The 25,434-nt window shown below is 37.3% G+C and overlaps 4 protein-coding genes and 1 pseudogene across 7 annotated transcripts; 2 read left to right on the top strand and 3 right to left on the bottom strand.

The window, feature by feature from the left end:
- The window catches only part of LOC103417096 (DEAD-box ATP-dependent RNA helicase 42-like), a 98,099-nt pseudogene extending 92,342 nt beyond the window's left edge, over positions 1-5,757 (bottom strand).
- LOC139187697 (uncharacterized) lies at positions 1,118-3,472 on the bottom strand. Of its 2 annotated transcripts, XM_070816936.1 has the most exons (5): positions 2,954-3,472; positions 2,740-2,849; positions 2,415-2,464; positions 1,603-1,725; positions 1,118-1,487 (listed from the first exon to the last, which is right to left on the bottom strand). In XM_070816936.1, exons 1-5 carry the CDS (start codon positions 2,979-2,981, stop codon positions 1,412-1,414), a joined length of 387 nt encoding a protein of 128 aa, XP_070673037.1. In that variant the 5' UTR covers positions 2,982-3,472; the 3' UTR covers positions 1,118-1,411. The 2 variants fall into 2 exon arrangements, 1 of the variants encoding a protein (XP_070673037.1); XR_011577907.1 differs by having other exon boundaries at positions 1,428-1,725; positions 2,771-2,849; positions 2,954-3,173.
- Positions 5,758-9,860: 4,103 nt separating the features above from the next.
- On the top strand, positions 9,861-14,530 carry LOC114819097 (T-complex protein 1 subunit zeta 1). Its single transcript, XM_029097089.2, has 15 exons — positions 9,861-10,210; positions 10,306-10,369; positions 10,690-10,825; positions 11,018-11,169; positions 11,310-11,357; positions 11,480-11,572; positions 12,048-12,154; positions 12,349-12,463; positions 12,572-12,658; positions 12,815-13,019; positions 13,196-13,290; positions 13,468-13,536; positions 13,646-13,753; positions 13,844-13,962; positions 14,098-14,530. The coding sequence occupies exons 1-15, from the start codon at positions 10,077-10,079 to the stop codon at positions 14,171-14,173; spliced, it is 1,608 nt and encodes a 535-aa protein (XP_028952922.2). The 5' UTR covers positions 9,861-10,076; the 3' UTR covers positions 14,174-14,530.
- A 36-nt stretch (positions 14,531-14,566) lies between these two features.
- Positions 14,567-16,887, bottom strand: LOC114822553 (uncharacterized). The gene is made up of 3 exons (XM_029097090.2): positions 16,463-16,887; positions 16,202-16,349; positions 14,567-14,864 (listed from the first exon to the last, which is right to left on the bottom strand). Exons 1-3 carry the CDS (start codon positions 16,515-16,517, stop codon positions 14,786-14,788), a joined length of 282 nt encoding a protein of 93 aa, XP_028952923.2. The 5' UTR covers positions 16,518-16,887; the 3' UTR covers positions 14,567-14,785.
- Positions 16,888-21,400: 4,513 nt separating this feature from the next.
- LOC103432099 (14-3-3-like protein A) lies at positions 21,401-24,787 on the top strand. 3 transcript variants are annotated; one of them, XM_029097115.2, is made up of 5 exons: positions 21,401-21,537; positions 22,440-22,953; positions 23,057-23,179; positions 24,127-24,243; positions 24,459-24,787. In XM_029097115.2, the coding sequence occupies exons 2-5, from the start codon at positions 22,468-22,470 to the stop codon at positions 24,516-24,518; spliced, it is 786 nt and encodes a 261-aa protein (XP_028952948.2). In that variant the 5' UTR covers positions 21,401-21,537; positions 22,440-22,467; the 3' UTR covers positions 24,519-24,787. The 3 variants fall into 3 exon arrangements, with proteins under 3 accessions (XP_028952948.2, XP_070673010.1, XP_070673009.1); XM_070816909.1 differs by having other exon boundaries at positions 21,466-21,580; XM_070816908.1 differs by having other exon boundaries at positions 21,486-21,569.
- The last annotated feature ends 647 nt before the right edge of the window (positions 24,788-25,434 follow it).

Here is a 25,434-nt window from a genome sequence, read left to right as displayed (position 1 = left end):
TATACTAATCTGTCACAGAACTATAGATGAAACAGATTTCTATTAGTGACCACAAGTCATGATCGAACAGCGAGGCGTCACTCATACCACAAAACAATAGATGCAACATATTTGTATCAGTGACTACAACAAGTCGTTGTCAAATAACGAGGCCACATAAAATCATCGCAGATGAGTGATACCACGTAAATTTATCATTGGTTGACGAGATCATATAACTCATCGCTCAAGACGAAAACTACATCCAGCCAATGCTGTAGAGAAATCCAACAGGCGAGAGAACGAAACTCAACTTAACTACTTCACGCAGGAAATCACTTGTCGGCTCATTCCAATGTAGGATTAGTACACTCCAGCCAAAGCTACTTGCAATGTCAAGCTCAAGTGGATCTGCAACGTCCATGAGTCAAGTTTGAAAACTCCAAAAACATATAAAAATATAAAAATACAAAAATTGCTCACCATCCCCGAATATAATAAAATAAAATAATAACTAGAAAATTATATTTCACGTGAAACTGGGGGTAGATGTGTGAAAGATATGATATACATATATGTACAGCCTTCTTAAATACATTTGATAAGTGGTGTGTTCTTTGCTCCTCCCATCATGCATACGGCCGGTTTGATTTTCTTCTTTTCAGTAAGAGCATCTTTAATAGTGTAGGCCATTGAATAGGCAAACTCATTTTGATGAGTCATGTAAGGTCAAAATAAACTTCAATGGCATAGGCAATTGATGTCTACTCCTCAAAAGTAGGCAATATTTTCTATTTTCACTCATAATTTTTAGCTTCTCGCGTATCATTTTATATTCTAATTGTCGAATTGAAAAAGTCTTACGAAAACAACAATAAAGATTAAACAAATATGTAAGAGGCTAAAATGAGTGTTTATAATTTCTTTATTTTTTACTACACTACAAGTAGGGAAATCGGGCCCACAACACTTTTTATAGGCTAAAACCTTTTTGGTCACCTTGTATGTTTAAAATCTATTTTAATTACTATGTTTTTCATTTAGTCAAAATGGTCATTGTGTTTTCCAACCTTTACGATCTGAGTCACTTTCTATTAAGAAATATATATACTTACATATTAAAAATGAATTAAAAAAATACTAATAATTTTATACAAAGAGTGTAAGACTAGGCTAGTAAAAATTGAATGAAAGGGAACACACAAAGCCACCGGTCTCCTTCCTAGAAAGCAAAAACAGAGCCAGCGATTTAAATATATGGTGTATGTACCCATGTTTCAAGCACGCTAAAAAAATTCCTAGAATTTAAATTATAAAACGCATTCGCAACAAATAAAATGACCACGAAAATAAAAAGGTCAAAAGGTCAAAAGTGGCAAAACTAAAGCAAAATGCGGAGGGTTAGTTGTCTCTGAAGGAACTCAGCAACCCGTTATAGCGAATAACTCCAACAAAAGCAAATTCTTTTATAAGGCAGCTCATCGGCTCCACCAAATCCCAAACAAAACCTGGACAGCAAGGAAAGAACCCATATGGATGAATTCACAGGTCCCACAACTCAGGGAACAAAAAAAAAAAAAAAAAAAGACAAAACATCGACCAGAAGATTGTAAAAGCACATACATCCCTTCAAACGGAAGAATCGCACCACGTTCGCATCCCTTGATTCTAAAGCACATACATGCCTTCAAACTGAAGAATCGCACCACGTTCAACATCACCATCATCATCTCATCATCATCAATGCTATATCAGTTTGTAAGAGAGATGTAATGTGTAAGTATCAAAATTATAATGAGAGAATCCACTACGATATATATTGAACTTCTCTTTCCAATTATATTATAATTTTTAGCCTCTTGATTGTTTTTATTTTATTTTTATTTATTATAAAAATCTGCTTGACCGCCGTATGCCACTGAAGCTCAAGGGAAAATTTTATGGGACGGCAATAAGGCCGGCAATGCTGTATGGCACGGAATGTTGGGCGGTGAAGCATCAACACGTACATAAAATGGGTGTAGCGGAGATGAGGATGCTTCGTTGGATGTGTGGGCACACGAGAAATGATAAGATTAGGAATGAGGATATCCAAGGTAAAGTAGGGGTAGCTGAAATTGAAGGAAAGATGAGAGAAAATCGGTTACGGTGGTTTGGACATGTGCAAAGAAAGCATACTGACGCTCTGATTATAAGATGCGACTACGGGACAGAGGTCCAGGGCCAAAGGGTTAGAGGAAGACCTAGGAAAACTTTGGAATAGACTCTAAGAAAAGACTTAGAGTACTTGGATCTAACAGAGGATATGATACAGAACCGAGCGCAATGGCGTTCTAGGATTCATATAGCCGACCCCACTTAATGAGAAAAGGTTTTGTTGTTGTTGTTGTTTTTATAAAAATCTAGCATACTTAATGAAGCGGGGATTTTCTGACCTTTGGCAAGAAATCATTCCGATTGGCTTATGTTCTGTTGATAGCTGAAGCTGAAACGAACAAAAGACATCAGTATATCATCACTGTGTTGGTTTACTACTGTCTACATTATAAGATCGTCTCCACAAGAAAGAGGACAAATTAAATCTGCTAATGAGAAGCAAAAGAACGTAAACAAGCCAAAACTGAAAATCTTAACTAGAAAGCAAAACCAAAGCCTGCTATTCAGAATTTAGATCATAAAATGCATTTGCAACAAATAAAATGATCACGGTAATCAAAAAGTGAACAGAGTCGAAAGCAGCAAAACTAAAGCAAATTGTACAGGGTTAGTTATCTCTGCAGAACTCAGTAACCCGTTATAGCGAACAACGCCACAAAAGCAAATCCATTTTGGAGGGCAGCTGATCGGCTCCAGCAATTCCCAAACAAAACCTGGGTAAGCACCAAGGAAAGAACCCAAATGAATCAATTCACAGGTTCTACAACTCATGAACAAGAAAAAAACAACATGGACTAGAAGATTCTAAAACACTTACATCCCTTTAAACTGAAGAATCGCACCATGATCGCATCTCTTGCACAGCTTCATAACGGCAAAGAAAATATTGAGCATGCGAGCATATGAACATAATGTCCCTCGCACCAGGGGAAATGACAAACAAAGGAAGTCAAAAAACAAAAGATCAAAAGTGGACTGAAAATTGTGCAAAGCAAGACAAAACAAATTCATAGCTATTCACACAAATAAATCCAAATGTATCAGATTATTCATTGTAAAAAATAAAATGACTCCTAAATAAAAATCGTAAAGTAAGTTGAATATTGAAGATCAGCAGGATAGATAGGACATGTGGAAAGACAAAAATATTCTATTAAATAGAAAAACTCAAAAAGAACACTCATTAGGTGAGTGAGAAATAATAAACCAAGAACTGAGAGGCAGATTAAGTTCAGCAAACACAGGTAAAATTATGCAAAAGGTAGGTTGGAATCACGTTCTCTCTTATATAATTGATATCTGCGTGGCTGAGCGCCTCCAGGAAGTGATAATGCCTGATTCATGATTTCTTCCAACTTGCGTTTTAGTTCTGCTTTACCTCTCTTGACAGATTGTTCGGTAGGACCCTCAATAAACAGGAACACCTTGGGATCTCCTGGCCCTGGAACCTTGCCTGGCGGGAAATATTGACCCCTGATAGTAATGGCAGCTCCAGTCAAGTCTGATATAGGGCCCAAAGTTTCCTTGTGGGTAACCTTCCATCGGGCATTCTGGGGAATATCATTTATTTCCAACTCTGCTTCAAAGTGCTCAGGCATTGCATCAGCTTGAATTTTTGCCAGGTTATGCTTCAAATTCATGGCAACTGCAATTGCTGCAGCCCGAGCTGCCCCCTAGTGTCCAACAAGTGCCAGACCCATCCCAGGCACAACGGCTGCTGTTCCTGGTAAAGTTACACTACCAAGGACACCTGAAAAAGAAACAGGTAATCCACCATTGGGAAGCATTTGGGCAGCAGAGACAGGGGTCTGTTTAAGACTTTATGTGCCGAGACTTTAACCTGGTGAGGGAATATGGCAGAAAACAATACAGTCTGATGATCTGACCGAATACTTTGAACACTACGATTGATTTGAAGTCCAAAACCCAAGTCAAACATTTGATCAGCTTCATCCACAACTAAGTAAGTTACTCTCTGCAGGTTTGTTATCCTCCCTGCATTTGTACAAAGTATGTCTATCATCCTACCGGGGGTACAGACGACAAATGCAGCACCGAGCTTCAACTCACCGGTCTGTTGGGCAATACCAGAACCTCCATATACAGGGACAAACCTGAGACTAAGTGCCTTGGCAAACTTGAAAATAACACTGTGAATATGCTGCACAAGCTCCCTACTCGGTGCCATTATAAGACCAATAGGCTCATCCAGCTACCACAGGTGGATGGTCCTTGATATGCCCCAGCATTGGCAGCACATATGCAAGGGTTTTGCCTGAGCCAGTTTTTGCAATGCCAATGCAGTCTTGACCGCTCATAATTATAGGCAATGCCTGAGCCTGAATTGGTATTGGCTTTTCATAGTCGAGCTTCTTTATCATTTCCAAGATTTTATTTGTAACTCCAGTTGGGTAAGGTCTAAATGGGCTTTGGGACATCCTTACCATGTATCTTCACTTCCAACTGTTTTCGGTATGCACCCACATCTTCTGGGGTCATTTTTGAGATCTCCTTCACATCAATGTAGAAATTTTTCCGGAATGGTTCATAATCTATCTTTGAGTGGTCCACTAGACAAAGTTTCTCCACTTTTTTGTTTGTCACCCTTTTTGTGAACTCATCATCGTCTTCATCTTCTAAGGGATTGTCATTATTCTCAATGTCCCCATAATCCGAGTCTGAATCCTCCCCAGGAATTATTCTGCCTAAAGATTTATTTGAACCTTTTTCAACAGAAACTATTGATTGTTCCACAGCATTGGCCAGCTTCTCAACGTCAGGCGGCACCGTAGAATTATAAAAGCGTCTAATGGATCAATTTCATCATCCTGCAAAGCAGGTGCAGCTGTTTCATTCTCGGAATCAACCTCCAAGACAGCTCCATCCTCTTTGTCAGTGCGATAGGCTTCTCCGTCCTGTCTCTTCATCATCAGATTCTCCCTCAAGAGTCCAGGTCTTTACAGAATTGGGTTCATCAACATCCACTTCCCGGTGCTTCTCTCCCTCAGCTTCTTTCTTCTTCCTTATGAACTCCAGCCACTGCTGAACTCTCCTCCTCCGCCTTTCCATTTCCTCATCCAATTTCTTTTGTATATCCTCTAACTCCTCGGTTGGCTTCTTCTCTTTCATAAATAAATCATCTTCATCACTCTTCTTTACCAGGCTATCAACTTGACCATCCCAATGTCTATCTGACCTACTTCTACTCCTTTCCCCCTCTCTCTCCACATTCTCCTTGTCATCCTTCGTACGTGGCTTCCTATCACTCTCCCTAACATCATCAACCTCCTCCTCACCTATATCATCACTCCGCATCCTTCTCTTTCGACCTTTGTCCCTTTCCTTCTACCAAGCCCTCTCTCTCTTTCTCTTTCTCCCTTTTTCTCTCTCTATCTCTAGTCCTCCTATGACTACCACTCTCCCTATCTCCTCAATGCCCTTCTCTACATTGTCCCTCTCGTCCTCAGAATCACAAAACCCGTCTCTTGCGGAATGACTAGATCACAATCTCTCTTATCTCTATTTTTTCACCTATGTCTCCTCTCTCCATTCCCCTCCTTTTCGCCATCCCGACAACCGCTAATCCTTTTTTATTCTCGCTCCTTCTTAGGTTTATGTTTGCCCCCCTCTACCATTGCTTTTAGTTCGCTATATAACAATAATACTTCTCTGCAATTGAATTCACAAAACACACATAAAAAAAAATAAAAAATCATTCATTTCCTGGATTATATACAATTCAGACCAAGACAATCAACAGGAAGGAAACCAATTAAGACAAGGAAAACACTAAAAGGAAAACCCTAAATACAAACCGAATTAGAAGAAAACAAATTCGTATAATGAACAACTGGTCTAACTCGTACATGTAGAGGCGAGCACACTATAATGAACAACTGGTCTAACTCAAGTCTGACTTAAATTGATGATTGGAGTCAACGGATGAACCATATGACCAAGGTTGTTCCTGCCTTCTAATTTATGCTGTCCAATTATTCCGTTGCCATCTTCTTTTTTGTTGATTTGATTAAAGCGTTATCATAACTTCCCTCACCAGGTTCTCTTTCTTGGAACATAATCTAAAAACTGAAATAAAAGGTCAACTAATCAGCCATGTTGATGCCCGAAATTGGTTTTCAACAGTGGGATGACCAGTGAAACTTGAAGTCTAACAATTCGTCCAAACATGAGATTTTTCAATGTACCTATAACACAAAAAATGCATTGAAACTATAGACAAAAGATAAAAACATGCATTAAAAATAGGGAACTTTAACGAAAAGTACCCGGTACTGTTCACTTTAACGAAAAACCACATTTTTACAGTAAAAAATCAATCCTGATACTATTCACTTTACCCTTTATTTTGTCCTTATCATTAAAATTCAAAGTTTTCAAGCCATTTTCATTAGTTTTCCTTTAAAAATAACCCTCTTCTGGAAATCTTTGCTTAGTGAATAATTACCGAAACCGAGTTCTCTGAAATTTCATGCAATGCAATTAATCATCTCATTTTTTTTTTCAATTTTGAATTTCTTCCACAAATCTTTCAGTTTATGGAATTTGGAAATCGATCATTGGTTGACTATTTGTAGTTTTTGCAACAACACGTACAGTTGTACCTTTCCTGTACAAGTTGTCCCAAAAAACATTAGATTTTGTTCTTAATATTGTACTTGCCTCAGGAATATATGCCGTTCGTCCATCTTTTTGCATGCACGTCATTATTCTTCCACAGTACTGTTACTGAAAGTCCTAGGATGGGTACTAACTTAATCTATAAATGACAACTTAACGCTAAAGCAAATTATGGTTTCTATTAATCAGTTATTCAAAATTAATCCTACACAAATATTCAACATGAATATAAAAAGCACACACATGATGTAGGATTTAACGAGGCAAAACCCACCATTGGGAAAATCCTCGGGCTACCAAGCCAGGAAGCACTAAGAAAGAAAGAATACATAAAGACTTACAAAACTCATCAACTAGACACTCATACCAGTTGGCAGCTTTGTCTTCGCGCTTTGCTACTCGATCTTTCTTCAGTCCTCGAGTTGAAGTGGCACGGTACTAACGCAACCGTCAATCACCTTTCCCTCGAACTTTGCACAATGCTAACTCGATTATGCAGAATGTTTATATGATGAAGTGTTTATTTGGAAAACAATCAATTACGAAAATCACAAAGCTCATTTCCATAATTGGTATTCAATTTAAAACCTCAAAGAAAAACAGCATGAAAAATAATATCTTCTCTTAAAAACCCATGCTGTTGGAACCATAAGCAAACAACAGTATTTCAATTATTTTTCAACGCACACGAAAAACCCAACTGATGTTTCTTAAAAAATCCTTTTCAATAAAATCAGTTTCTATGCATAAAATGGTTCACTTGAAACAATTTCAAAGCTTCCTTATAAATCCTCAATGCACGGGAACCAATTTAACCTGATAAGATTTCATAACTAAAACCTGTTTTAGCTAAATCGACACTCCATATTGATCAATAACTCTACCAACACCCAAACACGTTTTGATAACACGGTTTGAAAAGTCTCAATACCATCAGATTAGTCCTAATGCAATTAGACTATTTTGCATGCTTTAAAATCTCGAATATAAAGGAATAAGATATTTTAAAGAGATAAACCACACAATGGTTAAGAGTCCTATATCAAAAACAATAACATGAGATATAGATGAATGTAGTTGGATGTATGCATGCAAACATACCTGAATATTTATCGCGTGTAGGTAACATCTTTGCATCGAAAGTGTGAGAACCCTTCCTAGACTTAAACTATTACAATTGAAAATGTATAACAAGTCTAAGCTATTACAGACTCAGGCATTATGTCAGGGATTGCCAATTTTACCCTAACAGTTACACTTTCATATAAAGTTCATGCATGGTGCTAGACAGTGGTTTACAAAGAAAATAATAGAAAATTTGAAAAGTTGTCGATCGGTAATTTCTTTTCAAATTAAAGATACTTTACTTTTGCAAGCTCGAGTTAAGTTAGTTAGTTAAATCTGTTAAGGTCACTGTTCTAAAAATCTCCATCTAACGTCGCTTAGGCACTATACGGTTGGCCACCATCCGGATTAGTCCTTAGGAGTTTAAAAATTAAGAAAATGTGCCAAGACCCGCTTAGGCGTCCGCCTAGCCCGTTTAAGCACCTGCTTAGGTCGCAACTTTCATGTAGACAAAAATCGATAACTTTCATTTTGCATTTTATTTTCAATAAATTGTAAGAGACTTGTTAAATACTTGGATGAACACTCATATATACTTGTTCCACACATTTTCAATATGTTCTAATACTTTATAATCTATATGTCATTTTATTTTGTAATTTATATATTACAATATAATTATGTACTTTTTAAGTATAATTAGACACTTATTCATACAATATATAATAAATTTACTTAAATCAATCTAATCCGCCTAGGCGAGGAACCCGCCCCCAACTAGTGCCTACGTAAGAACCTTGGTTAAGGGATTGTACATTCATTTTCCTACATTCAAGTTGTAATCTTTACCGCAGATTGGCACTAACAGTCCTTTTCATATTTTAAAAGGATACCTTAGTTTTTGGCTAATATAAATTAATTTCGGCAGATGCATATATATCATTCAATGTATTGGGTTGTATTGAAGTAAAAAATTCAAAGGCCAGAAATCTGAAAATTTTCTTATAGACCGGAGCATGGAATGTATTGGGATTCTCACCAGTTGGATCATTGATCATGAAAGAAAGTTGAAATTTCACTATAAAATTAATTAGCAATATGAAAAGTGATCCAAACTTTGGTAAACACATCCAAAACTTGATGTGATATGAACTCTCAACAGACCGCACATTCTGCCGTTCTAGAATTTTCGAGCAAGGTGAACCTTGTCTTAAAAATTCAACGTTAACTCGGTTACTAGCTGGGAAGACTTTATACGAGAAAAATCTAACCTTGGATGTATAATATATAATTTAAACCTGCATATCTTCCAGTCCATTGAACTAAGTCGTCATAAAACCAGATACCTCAGCAAATCCATGGACACGGATCCCGCACGACTGGTCATATATATTCTCATTGTTCATAAGTCACATGCATTATTAGTCACGGTTAGTTAAAGTTTCAGATTCTTTCATGCAGGAAGGTTGAAGGAAGGAATGGATGAGCCACTGCCATCATCTTTTCCCTTAAAATTATTCTTTCACTTCTCCTCCTCCTTTTTGACCATCCCACCATTGCTCAAGCAATGGATGGGTCTGGATACCGATAAATTATATATACCATGAACTATATTAATAGAACAAAATTTCTGACCATCAAGCAATATCGTAGGATTCTACAAAAAATTGAGAATGTTTAAACTAATGAGAAGGTTGCAAATATCCTCGTTTTACATTGTCTAAAATTCATTTTACATTGTCTAAAATAGTGAGAATAATTTTTCAATTTAGGAGGAATAAAAACGAGTACTTTATATTTATGGCATGAGTGAAGTAATACCACGTGACAGTTCGACCATTCGTTACTTCTCTAGGAGGAAAACTCCAAAAGAGAAAAGTACAAAAGAAAAAGAAAGAGAACTGAGATTTTATTGTGGCCCAATAATATTGATCTATACTATTCATCATCAATGAGCCCATTTCCTCTTTGGACTTTAGACTTTTGAATCGGCCCATTTAGTCGGTCTGTAAAACCAACACGACGACGTTTGCAGGTACGGTTTCGGAGCTTTCCGAGTCCCCTCCAGAAAGCCCTAACAAACCCCACGCTCTGAGATTCATAAAACTACACTGTTTTGGAGCTTCTACTTGTTCTCCAACTCTCAAAAGTTTTCAAAAACTCGCACGCTCTCACTTGGATTTCATCTGAGTAGAAGAACAAGAAGAACAAGAAGGAGAAGGAGAAGAAGTAAAGGGATGTCGATTCGAGTGCTGAATCCGAATGCGGAGGTGCTGAACAAATCGGCGGCGCTGCACATGAACATCAACGCCGCCAAGGGCTTGCAGGACGTCCTCAAGACCAACCTCGGCCCCAAGGGCACCATCAAAATGTAGGAAAAAATTACACTGCTTTTATACTTTTTTATTCATTTTTCTTTTTTTTTTATTGATTTTTCGGTTTTAATTTCTTCCATAATGTTTTCAGGCTTGTTGGTGGAGCTGGCGACATTAAGCTCACTAAGGATGGCAACACTCTGCTCAAAGAAATGGTATGGTTTTGTGTTTTCGGAACCCTAGATCTCCGGTTGGTTGTATAGAGTGTGTTAAATTAGGGTTTAAGGATTTATGGTTGATCGAAATGCGAAATGAAACTGTATTTAGTAACCGAGGTTCTGTTTGGTTATCGAAAACTTTGATATGTTTTCGAAACTCTCGAAGTCGATTGTTTTTGCTTCTAATGTGAGAATACAGATGGTGTAGGGTTTACTCGAATTGGCTGTATGGATTTAGTGTTAAATTTAATTATTCAGTATGTTTTGTGTTTTTCGTATTTTGCTTTGTTCATTGGTGTTCTGTCAAATGGTTGCAGCAAATTCAGAACCCAACAGCAATTATGATTGCAAGGACCGCTGTTGCCCAAGATGACATAAGCGGAGATGGCACCACGTCCACTGTCTTATTCATCGGCGAGCTTATGAAACAATCAGAGCGATACATTGACGAAGGTTGGTTGCTACATACTCACAGTTACCTGTAATCAATGACTGGACATTTGATCTGGTTCTTCATAAAGGGTTAAAAGTCTAGATCTTTGCACCTTGTGGTTCTGAAATGTTCCCCAAGTCAATCTATTTCTTTTCATTTCTTCCTTTTTTGTCTTGGCATCCTTGATAATAGTGAGTTTGTTCTTGTTCTAGGGATGCATCCCCGTGTCCTAGTTGATGGTTTTGAGATTGCCAAAAGAGCAACGCTTCAGTTTCTTGAGAAATTCAAAACTCCTGTTGTGATGGGCAATGAGCCCGACAAAGAGATTCTGAAAATGGTAGCAAGGACAACATTGCGAACAAAGGTATCTAGTATGTTGTTTGTATGATTTCTTACCGTTTAAATAGTGTTGGGCAGCGTGGGGTTTACTAGGTTTACATACCGCTCAGAGTAAATGGAATTTTTACCCTTTATATATTTAATATGACATGTTCTGTTTTGCAGTTATATGAAGCATTGGCGGATCAATTGACCGACATAGTTGTTAATTCGGTGAGTGTTTGTGGTTTATGTAAGAATGCTTGAAAGATTGTATCCATTTTTATGGAATCTATAATATTTCATAGACTTCTTGCATCTTGACGTGTGACAAACTAGGGTTTTACAAATGACAGGTTCTTTGCATCCGCAAACCTGAGGAACCCATTGATCTGTTTATGGTGGAGATTATGCACATGCGACACAAATTTGATGTAGACACACGTTTGGTATGTTAATATCTTGTACTTTCCACCACTCTGCCTTTTAGATATTTCTTATCCCTTGATGAATCCAAAGAGGCATTTCCATGGATATTGGGTCCTCAATCTTTTGCGAAGGTTCTGCAAATGATTTGGCTTTTATTTTGTTAGAGTTGTAATCCTATAGTAATGGCTATGTATCTTTTCTGGTGCTACTATGTGCATCAATTGGTGGTTTTGTATTGCTATAGTTGTTTTGTTTGGTGGTAACATTGAATAATAATTAGTGCTTTTATTTTCTTTCTTTATTCCAAGTTCACATGATGAAATTGTAAATCATTTTTTTTGAATCTATGATGAAATTGTAAATCATGATAGTTGCTTGGAACCAGTTTAGATTTGATTTCTGAACACTGTGCAAGCTTAATATTACGTTTGTTTACAAAATAGAGGAATGTATTGTTACCCTGTGGTTTTTCATCTCATTTATGTTGTCTTGTAGGTCGAGGGTCTTGTTCTGGATCATGGTTCTAGGCATCCTGATATGAAGCGGAGAGCAGAGAATTGTTACATCTTGACAAGCAATGTATCTTTGGAGTACGATAAAAGGTGTATATATATAGAAATTTGATCAAATGATTGTTACATTTTGTCTTCAATATTTTCTCCTTTTGCCCCCTTGCTTTTGCTCATTCTTTTTCTTTTGCACAGTTATGAAATAGCAGTCTTTTGGACAGCTAGCATCCTATGTTCTTATGGATATGATTTTCTGATCATTTTGAATTTGATGATTTTCATCTCAGTGAAGTAAACTCAGGCTTTTTCTATTCAAATGCGGAGCAGAGAGAAGCAATGGTTTTAGCTGAAAGGCGTCAGGTTGATGAAAGAGTTAAAAAAATCATTGAACTGAAAAATAAGGTAGAGTGTTGCTATCAATGCCATTTGCTTGATATTGATTTAGCACTCATCCTAGCATATATCGACTTTACAGATTCTGAAATATTTCCTGTACTGGCTGATTTGCAGGTTTGCTCTGGTAATGATAATAATTTTGTCGTTATCAATCAGAAGGGAATTGATCCCCCATCTCTGGATCTCCTTGCAAGGGCAGGGGTAAGTTATGGATCATTATTTTAGATTTCTTTTCAATTATTTTCCAACATATCAACCAGATAGACACCGCAGCTTTTTTTATTGGTGTTGTGTTGTGCACTTAACTACGATTTTGTGCAACGTGTTTGGCACTTCTCTAATCCCCTGGTTTCTTAGATTATTGCCTTGAGAAGAGCAAAGAGGAGAAATATGGAACGGTTGGTTTTGGCTTGTGGCGGAGAGGCTGTGAACTCCGTAGATGATCTAACTCCTGATTGCCTTGGTTGGGCTGGACTTGTATACGAGCATGTCCTTGGTGAAGAGAAGTATACATTTGTCGAAAATGTTAAAAACCCCCATTCTTGCACAATCTTGATCAAAGGTACTCCATTCGTGCTTCACCTAGCAAATTATAACTAGTCTCTGGCTTTTTACCCAGTAGTTAGTAATTTATGTAGCACCCATCTCATAGTAATGCTTAAGTGATATTCAACATTCTATTGCCTTTGGCAAGTCCTGTAGTGATGTAATCCTTATTTCCTCTTAAAATTGGTGCAGGACCTAATGACCATACAATTGCTCAGATTAAGGATGCTGTTCGTGATGGTCTGAGGGCAGTTAAAAACACAATTGAAGATGAAGCTGTCATCTTAGTAAGTTTGTTCTAGAGATTTCCCCATCGTATTTTTGTTTTTTTTTTTTTTTCGTTTTTTGAATCATATGACCTTCTACATGTTGTATATGCTTTAGGCATAAGTCATAAACAAGTTTTTGCTTCTGGAAGGTACGTCTGATTGTGATATGTGAAACGTTTTTAATATACGAATCAGGGTGCTGGAGCTTTTGAAGTTGCAGCCAGACAATATCTAGTAAATGAAGTGAAGAAAACTGTTAAAGGGGTAATTGAATATTTCCCTAAATTTCCTTACGGGTATTACTTTTAAGCACCTCTTATCTTTCTGAACCTCGTCTTTCTCATCTTTCTCACATTCACATACTATGAAACAGCGCGCTCAACTAGGCGTTCAAGCTTTTGCTGATGCTCTCCTTGTGGTACCCAAGACACTTGCTGAGAATTCTGGCCTCGATACGCAAGATGTGATAATTGCCCTTACGGTATACTTCTAAAAAAGTTCCTGAGTTTTTCATTTGGTTATCTTTCTTCAAGTGATTGAAAAATAATCTCTTAAGTGGATGCTTGTTCAGGGAGAGCATGATCAGGGAAATGTCGTGGGACTAAATCACAACACTGGAGAACCGCTTGACCCACAGATGGAGGGTATCTTTGACAACTACTCTGTGAAGCGACAGATTATAAACTCAGGGTACATGGCATGATTTTGAAATCCTTTTCTTTCAGATCTTTTTCGGTTTATGTAACTCATTGAATCGAGCTTGCATTTAAGCCTTTCTTTTCTCATCGTGCTTAACATTCAGGTGTTCGTTTTTATTTTATGCAGGCCCGTAATTGCATCTCAACTGTTGTTGGTCGATGAAGTAATTCGTGCTGGGCGTAACATGCGGAAGCCAACTTAAGCTTCAGCATATGTTTCTGGCCGTGTGAAGCCTATCGTCTTGTCGTCAGTGAATGATTTGGTTGAAACTACCTTAACTGACTGAGGATTGTTAGAGGAAATCTGAATTTGCATGTGCTCTAGGTCTTTTCTTATGAATGAAGAATTTCTGTAATATATACATCTTGTTTGGCTGAAACTTTTCGAGGTTCGCATTTTCCGCTCGTTTTTTGAGGTTGAATTGGTTCAACCAGGGTGGAAAACAACCATATAATTTTGTTACCCTCTGTTCTTGAATTTTCGATTACTGTACAATTTTCGAGTTTTTACTATTTGGGTTTTAGTTAAGACCATGGAATACAACGCTTTTTGCAATCAAGAGTTGGTCGATTCTTCGCACTCAACGCGGTCGATATTTTCAAGACGAAATTATTCATGCATTTCTAGATAAATTACTCGAGAAAATGTTACATAATCCATGTGAAATCTCTAAAATTATTGAGTTCTTTGGAAAATATTACGAACACAACCTCCTGGCATCAACCGAACTACAGAAATCAAAATCATAAACCAGTGATGATGCCAGAATTCAGATAACAAACTTCAACGTCAAAATCATGAACCGGTGATGATCTCAGACTTTTGCAGGCGCTTTCCCGTCTTGTTGAAGCATGTACGCTCTTTTCATTTCCTCCAATACGTCATCGTTGGTGCTGCAAAAAGCAAAACAATGTCAGGAGGCTTTGCATATTCATAACCCTATAGAGAAAAAACGTACTTCGCATGCATTTGCGCGGGTAGATTGGATATCCGTAAAGTTTTCATTTCTCTTACTGAAAGACTACGAAAAATGGTGATGCGTTACTAGCAATAAAAACAACATGAAGACATCACTGCACCAAGCCATTCCTTAAGCATAACCTAATCATAACTATGCCCAAGCACGGCCATTCAGCTTATCGATGAGAAATTTTCTCCTCTCTCGCTTCGTGCTCTCTAAAGTCTAAAGCAAATGCAAGAAGAGATTGGAATACCTTTTCTGTTCTATAACTAGTTTAGTATCCCGTCTACAGACAATTGAATGCCAAATACAAACATTTATAACCTCGGTTCGAACAGATTGCATGAGAAGTTGCCCTTGATGATCCCATTCAATATGCCTCTACCATTGCCACGACTCATGAATGTTGCACGATTTCCATTTTTCTGATAACCGGTTGTCATTGGACTAGAAACCAATTCATAAAACACTATGCCTAGCAAATCTAATCCCACAAGGCTTTCAAAAACCAGAATGCAGTTTCCACATTTTGATTTGGTCTATGCAAACACTACGAGGAAAACCATATGCAAAAACCCAAAAGCCAAATTTAACTCCGCAGTTAAGAAGAAAAGGACAGAAAATGTAGAATGGCAGCGTATTAATCCAAACTACATAACTCAACCCCAGCCCTAACCCTAAGGCTGCCACCATCTTGCCATATTTCGTGATCAAACACCACTCTACTGCCTCCCACTTGAGTAAACCATGACAAGTACAATGCACTGAGTCCAATTCTAAAAGGCAATTCAACTCAACCAACACACAAAAGATAAAGAGTAATATCCAACTAATTTCTTTAGTTACTACAAAACGAATAGTAAGCATCACCGAGAAACTTCATAAAAATCGGAACAATTTCACAAGTCCGCTATTCTACTGCCTCCCACTTGCGTAAACCATGACGAGTACAATGCATTGAGTCCAATTATAAAAGGCAATTCAACTCAACCAACACACAACAGATATAGTAGTAAGCATCACCAGGAATCTTCATAAAAAAAGGGAATAATTTCACAAGTCCGCTATTCTCTAACCGCTACTCAAGCAAACCAACATTCATAACAAGCAAGTCTAAGCACGCCAATACAATTTGGGTAAGAGCATTTCCTAACTAAACATATAATTGATATTAATATATAAAACCCTGTTCTAAAAACAAAATCTTTCCCATTTTTTCTTACGATTAACAAATGATCGGGGTGAATTAATCGAGGAATTGGGGCTTACAATTGGTGAAGGCACTCGTTCAATTCCTTGGCTTGCTGCCGGCACTGCCAGACGACCGATATGGTTCTGCCGTAGGAGCACTCGGCGTACTTTGACGCCAAATCCTTGCACTCCTGCAGCGCCTTGTGCTTCATTTTGCTCCGCAATGCTGTTGAAGCAGTAATTTCCACAAAAAGATTACACATTTTTACAGCACAACGATCAAACGAAAGAATAATTGTTGAGAGCCCTAGAGAGTTTGAGCTTTGAAATACGTCATACCTTCTTCAACCTTCTTCTTCACGTGATTCTCACGTGCTTCCTGTATGTATCCCATTGATTTCTCCTCCTTTCTCCCTCTCTGTAGGTCTCAGCTAGTGAAGAGGACGACGGGGCTTGGCTGCGGAGCACCGAAGGAGTGTGGCGCAAAAGCCAGGACTCGCAGTCAGTGACTAACTGTATTGGCTGATCGCACGCTCCATCACCAGCGGGTGATAATAGTCCAGGTCTAAAACGCTAGGGCACTGGGCTTCATGTGGGCTTGTTTTAACTGGCTATTCGGCACTGAATCTGACCCAATCCAAATTTACTTTTTTCCGAGAGGTATCCCGCACCTCGAAAGGTAAGACTAATCTTCACCGGAGTCCGAAAAGGCTAAAGACATTTCAGTCCATTCCTGAACACAATCAAATGCTACACTTCATCCCAAAGCTTTCAACCAGGGATCACTAGTGTTTTTGTCAGCTTCGTGTCTTGAACACAATACCAGAGAGCATAACTGACTTGGAATTCTGCAATATTTCCACCGGACCACTTGCCATGGTTCTGACCCAGTCCTAACTTTTTTTTTTTTTTATACTTCTTTAGGTCAATGCCCCTTGAAACTCAAAGTCATTCTCACTTTTGCTTCACGAGACTTAAATTGTGTCACTTAACCTCTTGAAAATCAAATTTAGTCTCATTTTGCCCCATTCTTCCAAATCCATCAATAAATCCATTAAAATTGCTTTCCTTTCTTTAGAGAAAAAGTAAAGCAATTGAAGTTGTGAGTACATTTTCAGTATGGCTATTTGATTAGAGAATCTTTCATACTAGATAAGACCGCATGGTATCGGGAAATATCAAAATACAAGAAAGTTTCGTGTTTTTGTAAGAGATTTCATACGACTAACGTGTTCAAACACCCATACCAAAGTATTTCCCCAAATTTTTAACTGTTCCATTTTGTTAAACCATAACTAACTTATTGTTTCACTCAATTGGAGTCCAGTTCAATAGCCATTATATATACACGTGGAACTTACTATGGGACCATGCCAAGATCTAATATTTATCCTTATATTTTCCAAACATCATTTAGGATAAGCAAGGGGGCAGTTGTGTTTGTGACTAATCAAGTCAGTGTTTGGGATTAAATGACTCATGATTGATCCCTAACCTTTCGAATTATGGTTGATATAAAAGCCATAACAAACACGCTTTCCCTCTTTTGCTTTGATTGGTTTGCTTGACTCTTATCCATTCAATATTTTTCTACCTTCTATTTTATTTTATTATTTTTTCATTGTTAGAGCTTGTAACCATACGTCTCGGGTTCGAAAATGTCTCATCCTATAAATTATTATTAAAGTTTCGAACTCTCTTATTTCATTTGCTTGACCGTATCATCTAAGAAGTAGGAAGTCAATGCTGGAAATGTAGATACAATAGAGAGGTTGCAAGGATTTATAAAAATTTAAGAAGTGTGAGTTTTTAATGGTGAGTACAAAACATTGCAATAGTTTATAAAAATAAACATTAGGAAGTGTGATATATTAGAGAAAATACAAAACATTGCAATAGCTTATAATGAGTTAAACACTATTCTAATGCCAATTGATTTTACTGCTGAATAAGAATTCTTTCTTGGTATCATGACAGGTTATCTACGTGTTGGGTCCAATGATGAGACTTGCTCCATCTCTACAACACAATGTATATGTTGTCCATAAATTTGGCTTCAATAATCTCATATGTACAAACTAGTACCATGGTCTAATGGTTTTTCTCTTAACTTGTAAGTGAGATGTCATAAGTTTGACTCACATAGACATCAACGACGTATTATATTTATGTTGAGATTGATATCTTCCATGACTTCTTTTGTGCTATTTATTATGACTATTTGTAACTAAACTACTTTTCTAAGGTATATGATGAAACCATGACATGATTATTTCCGAAGTATTTTGTTGATTATCATTCGATTACATGCCATGTTTAATTCTTAATCTTTGTGTGTATTTTATAGTTTCAAATGTTCTTTTGATTGACCATCATTGTGAACTTGTTGCTAGATATTTAGGTAAATCTAAGAGGATGACCAATCAATTAGATTTATTGGAATTAAGATTAAGAAGAGTGGAAAACTAGTCAGGATGACCAATATCAAACTAGTCCTACTTGGTTTACATGATTCTTCAGTGCTAATGGGTTTAACAGCTTGCCTAACCAATAGAACATATTTATCGCGTATAGATACACGAGTTGATGTCTGACTACGGATTAATTCATATCTTAGAAAGAACAACCTTAAATATTGGTATGGTAATTGGATAGTAATTGGCTTGAAGAAAAGAGAATATGATTGTTATTGGTGGATTCATGACCATAGGCTTCATCATCTTAACTTGTTTAAACTTCTATTCTTTGTGATTTTTCATTATTCATCTTTCTAATTTTAATTTTGTCATAATCAATCAATCATTCGTTTTTTTCTAAGTTAAATTTCGTGTAATTAGCTGGTTAAATTGGTGTTAAAGCAATCTCAGTGGGATCAACCTCATATTTGCATATACCACACACATGATGTAGGAGAACTTTTTACAGTGACATTTTTAAAGTGTTAGTAATACTTTTCATAAGAAATTCTATGAATTGAGAATGCATATTTGACAAAGAAACCATAAGGCATTAAACACACAATTATTCAATAAGTTGTGTTGTCTCTCGTTGAAAACACAAACGGAGCAAAAAAGCAATAGCCGCTGATCCTAGCTTTGCCTTGGGTGCCCGTGGCAACCCCTTTTTTTCTCATTTCCTCATTCTCTTCTTCTTTTTTCTTTTATTTCATTTTCTTATGAGTTTTATCTCAGTTCTATTTGAACTTGGTAAAATTATCCTTTGACCTTGTCTCAGATTTGGACTTCTTGCCTCTCCCTCGGCGTGCATCGCCGCTTATCCGGGTTTTTCGTCAGTTTTTACTGCAATTTGTTATTTAGTTTTCCACTCTCCCTCTCTTGGGTCATGCCTTTTCAAACCCAAACCTCCATCTCCCCTACCCTTTCCTTCTACCTCCCTTCCTCATATTCCATCCCCACCTCATCATTTGCTTCAATCTGCGGTCTCTGAACCTAAAATGGATGTTAGATCCATTTTCCTCCCTTACTTCCCCTCCATCGATTGGCATGCCGAATTATAATCGAGGCCAAATGTTATGGGAATTCGGCCAATAGGTGTATTTTACGTACTTCTTTAGCCTCACCTTCTATCCATGTGTTAATATGTTTGTATATATTTGCAGGGCTTTGTGAAGGGGATTTGGATATGGTGACAATTTCTCAATTCATCTTTTTTTGTGACAAAATCTAGTTGTGGTGTTCTTTTGGTTGGGGGTTTGTAATATGTGTGCATGTCTTAGTTGAATTAATCACTTGATTGTTTTCTCTAGTGTTGTTACCTTGGTGGCTACTAGCAACACGTTCGTGGCGGAGGCAGCGTAAGCTGTTTATTGGGTGGGATTTTTGTGTATCTGAATTTCTCATTGTATTTTGGGTTATTTTGTCTTCCTTTGAGTTGGCCAATAATCTTTTTCTGCTTAATGAATGTTACCTTTGAGAAAAACCAAAAAACACATAATTAATCATGAAGGTGCTATTCACCAAATGCCAATTATGCGTTCACAAAAAAAGAAAAGAATTTTCATGAAAAAGGCTTGAACTAAGTTTATTTTAATAAAAAAAATTATGCTATAACTTTATTTAATTAAAAAGACTTAAATTTTAATAAAAAAAAATCCTTAAATTTTAATAAAAATGACAAAAGAACTTAAATTTTAATGAACAAGACATAATTTTAATAAAAAGAACAAAAAATCTCACGCGTGGACTCATGGTACACTGTTTATAAAACTTTCTACACTGTTTATGAAACTTAGGACATTGTTTATGAAACTTACTACACTGTTTATGAAAACTTACGACACTGTTTATGAAACTTAATACATTGTTTATAAAAACTTACTAAAATGAAACTCCTAAAGGGTCCTCTCTTTCTGCACATAAATCCTTCTCTCTCTTTGAACCAAACTGCTCAACACCGACTTTGCCTGTCAAACTTGTAGCTCCACCATTGGCATTACTTCCCACAACTGTCTCCCTTCACCATTGCCTGTTTGTAAAGACCCATCAACTCCCGAGTTTATCGAATTCGCGTTACCATCTACACTACTATCGTTTTGGTTAATTGATAGAGGAGGAGGTGGCGGAGGTAGTGGAATGTCCTCATCCACGTAACTACTGCTAACCGGATTGAACCTTACAGTCACAGAAGTAGCACCTCCTGACCTCATATAACTCAACCTTGCCACATGAGGCGAGGCAGGCCTCTTGTTGCACAGAGACAAGTCCAAAGTGTCGGCCAAAGGCGATGGCGACGGTGAGGGGTAGAAAAAAAATCTATTAAACAAAAAGATGGGAGAAAAAAATGGAGTGTTTGAAGTTTTAAAGGAGAGGGTACACGCCCCAGCGCAAGTTGGATGTGTTAGGTTTTTAATTTTTTTATTAGTCTTTTGTTCTTATTATTAAATAAAGTTAATAGGTGATTTTTAATTAAAATGTGAAGATTTGAAACTCTTTTCATTAATTTTCCTAAAATAAAAATACCAATTATGCTAAGTTTTGAACATCTTCTTCATGGAAAAACAAAAACACCGTCAGCACAGCGTGATTCTTGTTGCACGGCCTTAATTTTGTCGATTTTGACACCGTCAAGTCCGGCCGTCCGTCCGTCCCCACGAGGCCAAACACCCGCACCTCACAACGCACGTCAGGCTGCAGCAATAATACCAAACCAAACGACAAGTCGACAGCCCAAAGAGATGATGAAGGATTTTCCGTTGACCGTCAACGCCAGCGTGGCGTCTCCCCCACTCCCAAAAAAAACGCAATCTCCACCACGCACCACGTGTCACGTTCCCATTGGGCCTACCTCCCTACTCTTTCCTCGTGGCGACCATTTTAAAGCCCCCCACCCGGATTTCCACTTCCCCCAATTTTACTCCAAGCTTAGATCTTCATCTTCATCGTGGACCAGAGAAGGTACGGCCGTCCCCAACTTCTCAAGAACTAGGGTTAGCTTGGGGTTTGATTTTTCCTGATTTGATTTCAATTTTAATTTTAATTTTAATTTTAATTTTTTGTTGTTGATCTACTGTTTGCTTGTGATGATTGCTTATCTGTTATCTAGGGTTTTGATATCTTTTATTTTTTGGGAAAAAAAAGTTGTTGACTTAATTTTCTTCTGACTGGATCTGATTTGATTTAACTTTGGTAGTTGATTTGAGTGTTGGATCGATTAGATTTCGATTTGTGACTTGTTTGGTTGCTGGGGAAGTGGAAGTGGTTTTTCAATGATTAAAAAAGATGAGTTTTTTGAAAAGGGGATTGGAAATTGGGGTATTTTTTTTTCTGGTATGACTAAAGTTAAAAGCTTGGGGATTACTGTTGGTAAGTTGGGAGTGAGATTTACTGCTCTAATCTGTTTTTGTGATAGCTGAATCAGGATCCTGATCTGTTTGTTTGCTGAGAAAATTTCATGAAAAGGTCTGAAGTTCGCTTTTTTATTTGGTTTCTTATAGGATTTTATAGAATTAACATGTTTTTCCACATCTGTTGTTAGTTCAACTATGTTCAACAACAACAACAAAGCCTTTTCCCACTAAGTGGGGTCGGCTGGATGAATCCTAGAACACCACTTAGTTCAACTATGTTCATATAGCCTTCTAGGATTCATACAGCCGACTCCACTTAGTTCCAACTATGTTCAGATCTGAGTAAATGTTTGATAGTTTGTTTATCTATTGCGTGCTAGTTTCGTGTGTAACTAATTTGATATGTGCTACGATGTTGTTCTGTGTGTAGTGATTTACTTGTATGCGAGTATATGTGTCTGTGAATAGAGATCACTGACTTAAACTGTCATTTGTTGGATTAATTCCCAGGTTTCAGATTTAGACTTAGATAGCAAAGATGTCGCCACCTGATTCTTCACGTGAGGAGAATGTGTACATGGCCAAGTTGGCCGAACAGGCTGAGAGATATGAGGAGATGGTTGAGTTTATGGAGAAAGTTGCCAAGACTGTTGATGTTGAGGAGCTAACAGTGGAGGAAAGAAACCTCCTCTCTGTGGCTTATAAGAATGTCATTGGAGCTAGGAGAGCTTCATGGAGGATCATATCTTCCATTGAGCAGAAGGAGGAGAGCAGAGGGAATGAGGATCATGTTGCGATTATCAAGGAATACAGGAGCAAGATCGAGGCTGAGCTCAGCAAGATCTGTGATGGGATATTGAACCTTCTTGAGTCGCACCTCATTCCGTCTGCCTCTTCCGCTGAGTCCAAGGTGTTTTACCTCAAGATGAAAGGTGACTACCACAGGTACCTTGCAGAGTTTAAGACTGGAGGCGAGAGAAAGGAAGCAGCTGAGAGCACTTTGTTGGCTTACAAGTCTGCTCAGGTTGGTATTCAGCTTGCCTTTCTGCCATTTTTAGTTTTCTAATTGTGCTTTTGTTTTTTGTAGTGATCCTTAAGCTTGTTTTGTTTTGTTTTGTTTGATGCAGGACATTGCCCTCGCCGAGTTGGCTCCAACCCACCCAATAAGGCTTGGACTTGCACTCAACTTCTCAGTCTTCTACTATGAAATCCTTAACTCACCTGATCGTGCTTGCAATCTGGCAAAACAGGTTTGTACGCAAGGCCTTTTGTCGTCTTTATGTGCATTCTAGTCTCTAAATTATTCAGTGGTATTTATTGTATAAATTTAATATACAGTTGTAGATATTCACTGAAAATACATAACCTATATTCATTGTTATTCTCCTTCCCTGGTTTTTATGGTTCTTTATGAATTTATTAGGTCACTATGTTTGCCCTTATTGCACCTGGCTTTAGTGTGCATGGAATTTACATGCTTGATGAGAAATTCTTTTCCGTAGACATTTAGTTGCAAATTTATTTGAGAGTGTTAGTTGGTTTATAAATGAAGTAAGAACTACTTCTCTTTTTGGTTTATCTGGTTATGCCACATGTCATATGAAAAATGGTGTCTCATCCTTTAATCAATCACTTTTATACTTCTCTGGATACTTCTTTCCTGAACAATTTCTACTTCTTGGGTCAAAATTTAAAAAACCCTTCTACTTAATTGGTACAACTACATTTACTAGAAGAAATGAGCTCTCTCCAATTTCAAGAATATCAGCCATCATATTTGGTTCTGTTCATTAGTCTTGGAGTATTGATTGGTGAAATATGCTCGGATAATTTAGATAAGATTGGACCTTTAGTGAATCGACAATCTGGACGTGAACTTTTGAGTTTTTGCTGTTATGTAACATGTTACAAATTAGCAATTCATGCTGCAGAATCTGTATATGAGTGTTATACATTTCTTATTTAGGGGCTGTTTAACCATTCTTGTGTCTTCATGGCATGAATTTGGTATGTGTTTTGCTTTCTAACACTTGGTTGTTAAATGAACCAAACAAGCTTTTGTAAAATGATTCTTTTCTCCCTTATGGCTGAGTACAGGTTTGTTTGTGACCTGCAGTTTTTAAATAAACTTGAGAATTGGATGTTTAGTGTATTGCTGTATTGCTTTTTAACTCAATTTCGATACTTCTTCCCACAGGCTTTTGATGAGGCTATTTCTGAGCTTGACACATTGGGTGAGGAATCCTACAAGGATAGCACTTTGATCATGCAGCTTCTCCGAGACAATCTTACACTCTGGACTTCTGATATCACGGTATCTCTCTCATCCTCTTTCCCTCGTGATGCATGTACACATATGACCGAAAAGGGGGTCTTGACTCTTGAGATTGGGATGCATCATTATAGTGATACCGATTATGCAACCAATCCTTGCAATTCAGTATATATCAAATGCTGTTTGATGATTAAGTTCCACATCAGTATTTTAACTTTGGTAAACTAAATTTAATTGTTTATCTGGTGGTTTAGGATGATGCCGGGGACGAAATCAAGGAAGCATCGAAGCGCGAATCCAGTGAAGCACAGTAACAGGTCTTCTGGTTCATAGAATTTGTACTCTGTACCCCTTTTATCTTGGGACCTTTGTAATAGATGGCATGTGGGTTGTAGAAGGATTTGTCTATGAACTTGACGATCTTGAGTGCGGCAGCGCTTGGGGTTGAAATGTTCCAGCGTAGGAGTTGGAATGTTCCAACAGATTGCAAAATTGCGTTTTATAATTTGGTGAGATTTCAATGCTGTGCTATATGATTTAGTGTCAAAAAATAGTGGTTTTAATGTTTCTTTGAGATTTCCAATGGCTTGTGTTCTTTTTACCAGATATAACATTATGTAGCTTGTATTCTTTTTGCTTCTTTCAATTAGAATGTGGTACCTCCATTGTTCATTGGAAGATTAGAATTGATTGTTGGTGAGCTTTTACAAAAGGGTGGTGCCATCAAAACACTCGTTTTTGCTTTTTACACTTTTTTTAATTGTTGATTGTCGGATTGAAAGAATTAAAGAGAATCAAAGGATAAAAAAAAAATTAACATTCAAGTGGGCTCATGTTGACATGTGGTGCTTAGTTATTGTTCATGTAGGCATCACGTTATTAGTTAATAAAAAATCTAACGGAAAACTTAACGAATGTAAAAAAATGTTCCAGAATTATAACTTTAGGTACTAGACAGGAACGAAAAAAACTTTATGTACCAAATGTTGAAAATAAAAAAACTTCAGGGTAATAAATTGAGATTAACTTTAAAATAAAATAAAATTTCATTTGAACCCCCACAATTTTATCTTTAGCCCATCAAAAAAATTCTCCCTCAAAATTGCGATTTTGCCCTATTAAACAATTATGAGAAGAACCTCCGCACTACATCTTTCTCTTTCTCCCCTCCTCCCTATTCTCTTTACACTTGAGACTAAAAATAAGAAAAGTAATTTCACGCTCTCATTT

This window comes from Malus domestica, chromosome 17 (genome assembly GCF_042453785.1).
Source record: "Malus domestica chromosome 17, GDT2T_hap1".
Classification (NCBI taxonomy): Eukaryota; Viridiplantae; Streptophyta; class Magnoliopsida; order Rosales; family Rosaceae; genus Malus; species Malus domestica.
Note: the sequence above shows the minus strand (reverse complement) of the source record. Positions and strands in the feature narration are given on the sequence as shown.

Bases quoted from the DNA above. Each gene is read 5' to 3' on its own strand.
- LOC103432099 (XM_029097115.2), top strand. From the start codon at position 22,468: ATGTCGCCACCTGATTCTTCACGTGAGGAGAATGTGTACATGGCCAAG. The intron at 23,180-24,126 runs GTTTGTACGCAA...TTCTTCCCACAG, and splicing joins CTTGCAATCTGGCAAAACAG to GCTTTTGATGAGGCTATTTC. The intron at 24,244-24,458 runs GTATCTCTCTCA...CTGGTGGTTTAG, and splicing joins TCTGGACTTCTGATATCACG to GATGATGCCGGGGACGAAAT.
- LOC139187697 (XM_070816936.1), bottom strand. From the start codon at position 2,981: ATGGTGCGATTCTTCAGTTTAAAGGGAT. The intron at 1,726-2,414 runs GTCAGAAAATCC...AAACTGATATAG, and splicing joins GGAATGATTTCTTGCCAAAG to CATTGATGATGATGAGATGA. The intron at 1,488-1,602 runs GTATGTGCTTTT...CTTGCTGTCCAG, and splicing joins ATTCTTCCGTTTGAAGGGAT to GTTTTGTTTGGGATTTGGTG.
- LOC114819097 (XM_029097089.2), top strand. From the start codon at position 10,077: ATGTCGATTCGAGTGCTGAATCCGAATGCGGAGGTGCTGAACAAATCG. The intron at 11,170-11,309 runs GTATCTAGTATG...TCTGTTTTGCAG, and splicing joins GGACAACATTGCGAACAAAG to TTATATGAAGCATTGGCGGA. The intron at 13,963-14,097 runs GTACATGGCATG...TATTTTATGCAG, and splicing joins CGACAGATTATAAACTCAGG to GCCCGTAATTGCATCTCAAC.
- LOC114822553 (XM_029097090.2), bottom strand. From the start codon at position 16,517: ATGGGATACATACAGGAAGCACGTGAGAATCACGTGAAGAAGAAGGTT. The intron at 16,350-16,462 runs GTATGACGTATT...CTGCTTCAACAG, and splicing joins GAAGAAGAAGGTTGAAGAAG to CATTGCGGAGCAAAATGAAG. The intron at 14,865-16,201 runs GTAAGCCCCAAT...TGCTTTTTGCAG, and splicing joins AACGAGTGCCTTCACCAATT to CACCAACGATGACGTATTGG.